Raw genomic sequence first — 8,946 nt, 5'->3', positions numbered from 1 at the left:
TCTCCTCCTTTTAATTTGAAGGTTAGTTGTCTTGTGAATACATTAATTTGTTTCCTCTTTCTCTGGCATGTTCGACTCTTTCACTGCTTTGTTTCAAACACGCAGACCTAAAGATGCGTCTCATTAATTTTGTGAGCATAATTCGTAGTTAATACATATTTTAAAAGACCACACGTATGCTTTACAAATATACTTTTTATACCTTTCAGGCCACCGTAGTTCTGTCAGAGGAGCCGCTGTCATGGCCGCGGAGGAGACTGTGTACCAGAAGGTTCTCTAATATCTGGTCTTATTCTGTGCTATAATAAATACCTGACATGGCGGCGGTGTTCCTGGTCACCCTGTTTGAGTACTCCCCGGTGTTTTACATCACTGTGGTCTCTTTATGTTTCCTTGTTACCGCCGCCATGGTGCTCGGCTGGTAAGTGACATTTAGCCAAGTTAGCTTAGCGTTAGCTTAGCTACAGTCCGGGCAACAACAGTGTGTTGCATTTTTCTACCGCCTGTTTAAATCTCCCCCACCATAGACGGCATCTGATAACAATATTGTACTTCTATATAAGAGCTGTTTTCAGTCTTTCCACGTACTTTGAATCCTTTTCTGTCTCCAATAAGCCATCAATATAACAAATACATTAGTTCACATACAAAATTCACGCTGTGGTCTACTTACACTAATCCAGTATAATACATAACACAGCATAAATGATGTTCACAAACATGTTTTGGTCGAATTAATTTACATGTAAGAAAGTAAGGTGTTTGATATTCACACAGTTGAGATATTCACATGCATTTCCTGCTGACAGTAATAACTAAAGGATGTCACTAGGATCACTTTCTTGGCTAACTGTGTGTACACTAATAAGGCGTACGTACAAAAAGAGGCTAAAATCCTCTTTGACTGATAACATACACTTCTTGAGCTGGAATGAAAATATATTACTAAAATATAGAAATGAATGCTTATAGGGCACCCCTGCTGTACCATGGAAGTACGAAGATTTTTGTCTGTATGGTTTGTGATTGCTGGATGTCTCTAGTCTTAGTTTGAACAAACACTTTGTTTGTTGTCAATTTGGGAAATAAAAAAGTTTAAATGATCAGTATTTCTATAATTTAGTTAGTGAATATCTCCTCAGAGGAGTGTAAACTATGGAGCGCCCTCCACTGGACAAACTATATGATGACACCATCTCTAAATCACCCAAAGCATTGTTTTCTGCTTTATCTGCTCTGTAAAATGTTTTCTATCAATGCGTATCAGAAAACAAACACTGATACGGTCTCAGATGGGCTGTAATACTTTCATGTTGTTTAGTTTTAATATGTACAGCTCAAGGTGACCAAGGAAAGATCAGGAGGACACAGCTTCTTCACAGCACAGCTACAAAGATGTATAGGTGTCGGCTCCGAACCTGCAGTTTGATTTATTTTTCTGTTGATCTGAGCATGTGTGTCTTGTTGACTCTCAGGTTGTAGTTTCTCTGTTAGAAGCAGAAATCATAACACTTGTGCTCTCTGCCTGCTGCAGGTTTGGTTTTGATGTCCCGGTGATCCTGCGCAGCTCTGATGACACTGAGTCCATCTTGCCGACCCCAGAGAAGCAGATGGTGCAGGTGACCAACCCTTTCGGCCTGGAGGTGGGCTGTGGGCCCGCCTCTGTCCCAGGTGAGAGCAGTCATCATCACAGTCACTGAGACACCAGCCCTGCTCTGCTCTGTTGTGGAGCTGAACGCGTGCAGCTGATTACAACTATTCACCATCTATAAAGAATCCACCATCACCATCATGTGCCATTCTTACCTGCAGTGTCCCAGGCCGTGTTAACCTGCGTCAAACTCTCCCTGCAGGTGGAGTGTCTGTGAGGCCGTGCTGTCTGGAGCCCTGTGTGCTCAGCTGCTTCTGGGGCTGTGAGGTCAGTGCCCTGCAGGGGGCGCTGCACTCCCACCAGCACGGCCCGAGGCTCAGCTCCCCCCAACAGTTCAAGAAGGCGCTGCAGCTCCGCTCCCTCCACTGTGAGAGCTTCCAGTATCCTTTATACTGCGCACACACACACACACACACACAATTTATCATTATTATTAAAAAGGCATGGCACAAGCAGAGTATGTATGTGTACACAGGTGTATACTTTCACACTGTACTGTATACTGGTAATCTTATGCGTCATAAAGGCTCTATATATTCTCTCACTTCCTGCTGCTGGTGTCTGACAGTGGAGATCATGACATGATTGATGCTCCACTCTCTGTTGTAGCTGGTGAGTTTCTGAGCAGTATTAACACTTGTGTTCATGAATGCTGCATGTACGGCAGTGGGCTTTGTGCAGTATGTAACAGTAAAGCAGGAAATAAATGCACCAGTTGTTAGATACAAACGGACCCCTCTGGTGTGGTTCAGGCTCACTGTGCCTGTGGACTTACACATGATCCCAGTGGGATGAGAGAGTCAAAAAGCAATTTGAAGGCATCACCTTGTCCTCTGGCACACTGTGAGAAGCAAAGGTTATTTTATTTTATGATATCATTTTACAATTCAAGGTGAAAATGATCTTTATCATGGTGACATGAAACGTCCTCATGACCACGATGTTAGTGTCTGCATTAGCTCCTGCTGTTAGCATCTTTGACTCCTCACCCTCTCAGTATCTGCAGTGAGGACAGGAAGGAGATCCACACTCGCATTCCTGCAGACCTGGGGGTCACTGATTTCGGGCCGATGCCAAGGGAACGCTACCCTCTGGTGTCTGTGCTGACGCTGGCCGAGCAGGAAGCCAGAGACACGCACAACATTGTGAGTCCACCACACTGACACTGTTTGAAGAATGGTTGACATGAATCAGTCTGGATTGTCACTACACAGAAATGTTTAAGACACAGACTGCTCCATATCACAACAAACCCCCCCCCCCCCCCCCCCCCCCCACCAGACCAAACTCTCTAAAAAGGACAACTGGATTCTCCTGAAACCTACAGTTAGGAAGGAGGAGATTCAGGAATGTAATTACTCATCCTGCTGTGTTTTCTCTCTCAGGTGTCCTCTGTGAGCGTTCTTCATGTTCCTGATGATAAACACAGACTCTCTGCTCGTGTTCTGTTTCAGTACCTGCTCACCTTACAGGGCAACATGTACGAGTTAAAGGTAAGACACATTTCTACAGTTCTCTAAGGTTCTCCATATTCTGTCTGAAATCAGAGACTAGCTGAGTCTGTTATCTGAAGAAAACCACACTGTGACCAGGGAAAGAGAGCGGGGCAGCTCACTGTATTCTTCCCTCCAGTTCATACTGTCCACATACATTCTGGCCCCAGTCAAAAGAGTTATGGTGCAGTTCATTGCTGGTCTAGAAGTAGAAGAACCACTCAAAAGATTAGATGATTGTAAGTATTGTAGGTACAACATGGAGCCTCCACCTTCTTGGCTCCCCACCCGCAGGGATAGGTATGGGGTATGGCAAAAGCCAGGAACCTTAGCGACCTGATCGTCGACAGCACAGAATGGCCCTCGGACATTAGAATCTGAATGGGCCATATTCAAGACTTTCATTGTGGAAGCGGCTGTTAACACAGTTGTGTTCTGGCAGCAACCTAAAACCTGTTGTAAGACACCGGCAGTGAAGGAAGCCATCGGGCTGAAGGAGGCCTTTTGGGCTTGGTTCGCCCAGGTGTCTCTGGAAGCAGCAGACAGGTACCAGGTGGATAGGAGGGCTGCGATACCTGTGGTTGCAGAAGCAATAACCCAAGTGTTGGAGGAGTTCAGAAAGGCTACGGAGAAGGATTTTTAGTTGGCCTCAAGGAAGTTCTTGCAAACTGTGAAATGATTCAGGAGGAGAAAGCAGGACTTCACTCAGGCTGTGTTCAGCATTGTTGAGGAACTGCTGAGCCGGACTGGGGATATCGTTGAGAAGTGTAAAAAACACTTCCACAGAGGAACTCCTCTCATGTGGAGGCAGTTTTTGAAGATCCAAGTGAAGCCTTATCTTTATCCTTGGCATGGATTGCTGAGGCAGTTCGGTCCTCAGTGGCAGGGCGCCAGGTGTGTGTGAGATTCACTCTGAGAACTCGCACATAAAGGGTGAGGGTCTTCAGCGTCAGCAGCAATGCAGTAGTTGTGCCAGACCGTCATGTTGAAGAGAGAGCTGACCCTTAAAGAGAAGCTCTCAATTTACCAGTCGATCTACGCCAATCAGTCATAACATTATGACCACTGACAAGTCGAGTGAACAACATTGATTATCTCGTTACAATGGTACCTGTCAGTTGGTTGGATGTGGTAGGCAGCAAGAGAACATTTTGTACTTAAAGTTGATGTTGGAAGGAAGAAAAATGGGCAAGTGTAAGGATGTGAGCGACTTTGACAAGAGCCAAATTCTGATGGTGAGATGACTGGGTCAGAGCATCTCCAAACCTGCAGCTCTGTTGGGGTGTTCCCGGTCTGCAGAGGTCATGACCTACCAAGGGTGGTCCAAGAAAAGAAAACTTACGACAGGGTCATGGGCAGCCAAGGCTCATTGATGCGTGTGGAGAGCGAAGGCTGGCCCGTGTGGTCCAACAGAAGAGATGCTGTAGCTCACACTGCTGAAAAAGTGAATGCTCTGATGAATCACGTTTCCTTTTACATCATGTGGATGGTCGGGTGCATGTGCGTCTCTTACCTGGGTAAGACATGACACCAGGATGCATTATGGGAAGAAGGCGAGCCGGCGGAGGCAGTGTGATGCTTTGGGAAATGTTCTGCTGGGAAACCTCGGGTCCTGCCGTTCATGTGGATGTTACTTTGATACGTACCACCTACCTGAACATTGTTGCAGACCAAGTGCACCCCTTCATGGAAACAGTATTCCCTAATGGCAGTGGCCTCTCTCAGCAGGCCCTGCCACACTGCAGACATGGTTCAGGAATGGTTTGAGGAACACGACGAGTTCATGGTGTTGACTTGGCCTCCAAATTCCCCAGATCTCAATCCAATCCAATCCTGGACAAACAAGTCCGATCCATGGAGGCCCCTCCTCGCAACTTCCAGGACTTAAAGGATCTGCTGCTCACGTCTGGTGGAGTCTATGCCTCTATGCCTCTGTTTTGGCAGCAGCAGGGGAAAGGTGGTCACATTGTTCTAGCTCATTGGTGTACATTCCAACCCTCACCTGTGGTCCAGAGCTCTGGGTAGGGACAGAAAGAATATCACAGATACAAGTGGCTGAAATTAGTTTCCTCTGAGGGTGACTGGGCTCAGCATAAAGCTGCTTTCCCACTGGTCAAAAAAACGCTAACACCCGGCTTTTTTGCTTAGTGGGAAAGGCTACCATCGGCATTCAGACCTGGACCAAGTGACTGTAGTAGTCCCGGGTAATTATCTCCTCAGCTCTGATCGGCATCGATGGACACAAAACCCAGTCCACATGCTAATCTCTGCCCCCTCTCCGGCATGATGCTCCGTCTGGAACTCCTGCGGCTCCTCGTCATCTCAGCTACAAATTCTACCCATCTCCGTCCGAGCAGCGCTCGAACATCGTTCCAAATTTGTCGCCGCCGAGTTTGATAAACAGACTGAATGAGTAAAAGATACAATAAAGACTTAACCACCGTAACATCTTCACTGGTTACCAACCCTGTATCGGACGCGTTTGTGACATCAGACAGTGACACAGCAGAAAAGAGACCAAAAGCAGGATACTCCACTGGCAATGGGAAAAGAGAAAATCTGCATTTATTAGCAGGTCTGAAAAACCAGCGTCAACACACTAATTATGGTGGGAAAAGTGTATGAGCGGTAAGGTAAAGAGCTCAGACATTCAGAGGGAGCTCGGAGTAGAGCTGCTACTCCTTCACATCGAAAGGATCAGACTCCTCCTGGCCTCCTCCCTCTGGAGTCTTTTGTGGATGTTCAACTGGGAGGAGACCACGAGGTAGACTAAGAGCTCGCTGGAGGGACTATATATCCCACCTGGCCTGGGAACACCTGGGGATCCCCCTGGAGGAGCTTGAAAGCCCCCTTCAAACATACAAGTACTTTCCCTATGTATGAATGCCATCTCAATATTTTCAAATCACATCAACAATAACAAAAGTTATTACAGGATATTACATAGCAGGTCCCGACCATGCTATTTGTTATATTAATTAGAGACCCAACATGAATATCCATCCTCAACCTGTCTCAGAGACTGTCTACACCTGTCTGCTGTAACTACTCTATATGTAACTGAGCCATCATCAGTGTGATGTTAAACCCTGTCTCTTGTCTCCTGCAGCCTCTCTTCATGTCAGCTGAAAGTGGGGGGGCATCCAGCGTCTCAGAGCAGAGTTCCCCACCCAGTGAACCCAGCAGAGAGGAGCAGAGTCCAGACCGGGGGGAGGAGGAGGAGGAGGAGGAGGAGGAGGAGGTGGAGGAGGTGGAGGTGGAGGAGGACTGGTCAGCAGGGAGGAGCAGAGACTGTGTGGTGTGTCAGAATGCAGCAGTGAACCGGGTGCTGCTGCCCTGCAGACACGCCTGTGTGTGTGACGGCTGTGTGTCACACTTCCAGCACTGCCCCATCTGCAGGGCCTTCATCATCGAGTCTTTCATCCTGACACCAGCACCATCCTCCACCTGACACCAGACCGTCTTCACCCTGACACAGAGGCTTCTTCACCCTGACACAGAGACCATCTTCACCCTGACACAGAGACGTTTTCACCCTGACACAGAGACCATCTTCACCCTGACACAGAGACGTTTTCACCCTGACACAGAGACGTCTTCACCCTGACACAGAGACCATCTTCACCCTGACACAGAGACGTTTTCACCCTGACACAGAGACCATCTTCACCCTGACACAGAGACGTTTTCACCCTGACACAGAGACCATCTTCACCCTGACACAGAGACGTTTTCACCCTGACACAGAGACGTCTTCACCCTGACACAGAGACCATCTTCACCCTGACACAGAGACGTTTTCACCCTGACACAGAGACGTTTTCACCCTGACACAGAGACCATCTTCACCCTGACACAGAGACGTTTTCACCCTGACACAGAGACCATCTTCACCCTGACACAGAGACGTTTTCACCCTGACACAGAGACCATCTTCACCCTGACACAGAGACCATCTTCACCCTGACACAGAGACGTTTTCACCCTGACACAGAGACCATCTTCACCCTGACACAGAGACGTTTTCACCCTGACACAGAGACCATCTTCACCCTGACACAGAGACCATCTTCACCCTGACACAGAGACCATCTTCACCCTGACACAGAGACGTCTTCACCCTGACACAGAGACCATCTTCACCCTGACACAGAGACCATCTTCACCCTGACACAGAGACGTCTTCACCCTGACACAGAGACGTCTTCACCCTGACACAGAGACCATCTTCACCCTGACACAGAGACGTCTTCACCCTGACACAGAGACCATCTTCACCCTGACACAGAGACGTTTTCACCCTGACACAGAGACCATCTTCACCCTGACACAGAGACGTTTTCACCCTGACACAGAGACGTCTTCACCCTGACACAGAGACCATCTTCACCCTGACACAGAGACGTTTTCACCCTGACACAGAGACCATCTTCACCCTGACACAGAGACGTTTTCACCCTGACACAGAGACCATCTTCACCCTGACACAGAGACGTTTTCACCCTGACACAGAGACCATCTTCACCCTGACACAGAGACCATCTTCACCCTGACACAGAGACGTTTTCACCCTGACACAGAGACCGTTTTCACCCTGACACAGAGACCATCTTCACCCTGACACAGAGACATTTTCACCCTGACACAGAGACCATCTTCACCCTGACACAGAGACCATCTTCACCCTGACACAGAGACGTTTTCACCCTGACACAGAGACCATCTTCACCCTGACACAGAGACGTTTTCACCCTGACACAGAGACCATCTTCACCCTGACACAGAGACCATCTTCACCCTGACACAGAGACCATCTTCACCCTGACACAGAGACCATCTTCACCCTGACACAGAGACGTTTTCACCCTGACACAGAGACCGTCTTCACCCTGACATCAGAGACCATCAACCATTTAAAAGACTTGAGGTTGGTTGGTTTCTCTGGAGCCCAAAGTGACCCTGTTTAGAAGAGAGGGTGGAGCTGGACTGTGGGAGAAGGCTGGAGTACCTGGAGGGAACCCTCGCATGCATGGGGAGAACAGCAATCTCAGAAAGGCCCCCCACGTTCGAACCGGGATTCGAACCAGGAACCTACTAGCTGTGAGGCGACAGCGCTAACCACTGCTTACAGTTAATTTAAATGATTTAACCCTACAGTGTTTTATCGTCTGCACACTGACGCTCAGTGGTCCTGTGGAGCAGTGATGTTACATGTGACCCACAAGTTTACAATGTTATTATATTGATGTAATTATGACATAATGCCAACATGAAATCTGGTTGAGTTTCTCGGTCTCATTTAAAACACTCTGAGCTGATGATGTACGTGATGATGTGTGAGCGCTGGCTCCTCGTATGATGGACCCCTTCAGTCAGATGTAGCAGACCACGGAGGGCTGTGATTGGTCAGTAAGGATGTGTGACATGATCACTCTCTGCAGAGCGTTATATTGTATGATGAATAACATCATATACTGTACATGTTGTCAGAACAGGATGATCAGCTGATCAGTTTGACATCATAGTTACATGACCCAGCTGATCATGTGTGTCAACGATCAAAGAGATATTCTCATGAACAGATTTATGCTCATTTTATGAATGTTTATATGATGGTTTGAGCTCATTTAAAGGGCCAGCGCAGTATTTATTAACCACAGTCAATCAATGAAGCTTCAACCTGAGTCTGTGTATATGAAGAAAGCAGTTAACTATGGACTGTAAAGAATTAAAGCTTCATCTCTACACATTTGGAAAGCCTCTTTTAATCAACATCCATCCCTTTAAAGACCTCCTGACTCT

General features: G+C 47.5%; 1 protein-coding gene across 1 annotated transcript; it reads left to right on the top strand.

Annotated features, from left to right (window-relative positions):
- Nucleotides 1-249: 249 nt before the first annotated feature.
- cgrrf1 (cell growth regulator with ring finger domain 1) lies at nt 250-6,754 on the top strand. The gene is made up of 6 exons (XM_069684329.1): nt 250-421; nt 1,535-1,671; nt 1,854-2,031; nt 2,649-2,796; nt 3,037-3,144; nt 6,254-6,754. The coding sequence occupies exons 1-6, from the start codon at nt 318-320 to the stop codon at nt 6,593-6,595; spliced, it is 1,017 nt and encodes a 338-aa protein (XP_069540430.1). The 5' UTR covers nt 250-317; the 3' UTR covers nt 6,596-6,754.
- The last annotated feature ends 2,192 nt before the right edge of the window (nt 6,755-8,946 follow it).

Source organism: Semicossyphus pulcher, unplaced genomic scaffold, assembly GCF_022749685.1.
Source record: "Semicossyphus pulcher isolate SPU_LCO1_2020_fin unplaced genomic scaffold, fSemPul1.0.p SCAF_11, whole genome shotgun sequence".
Lineage (NCBI taxonomy): Eukaryota > Metazoa > Chordata > Actinopteri > Labriformes > Labridae > Semicossyphus > Semicossyphus pulcher.
This window is presented reverse-complemented; position numbering and strand designations above follow the sequence as displayed.

Excerpts from the sequence above, each read along its gene's own strand:
- cgrrf1 (XM_069684329.1), top strand. The coding sequence starts at position 318 with ATGGCGGCGGTGTTCCTGGTCACCCTGTTTGAGTACTCCCCGGTGTTT. Across the intron at positions 422-1,534 it reads GCCGCCATGGTGCTCGGCTG|GTTTGGTTTTGATGTCCCGG; the intron begins GTAAGTGACATT and ends TGCCTGCTGCAG. Across the intron at positions 3,145-6,253 it reads GCAACATGTACGAGTTAAAG|CCTCTCTTCATGTCAGCTGA; the intron begins GTAAGACACATT and ends TGTCTCCTGCAG.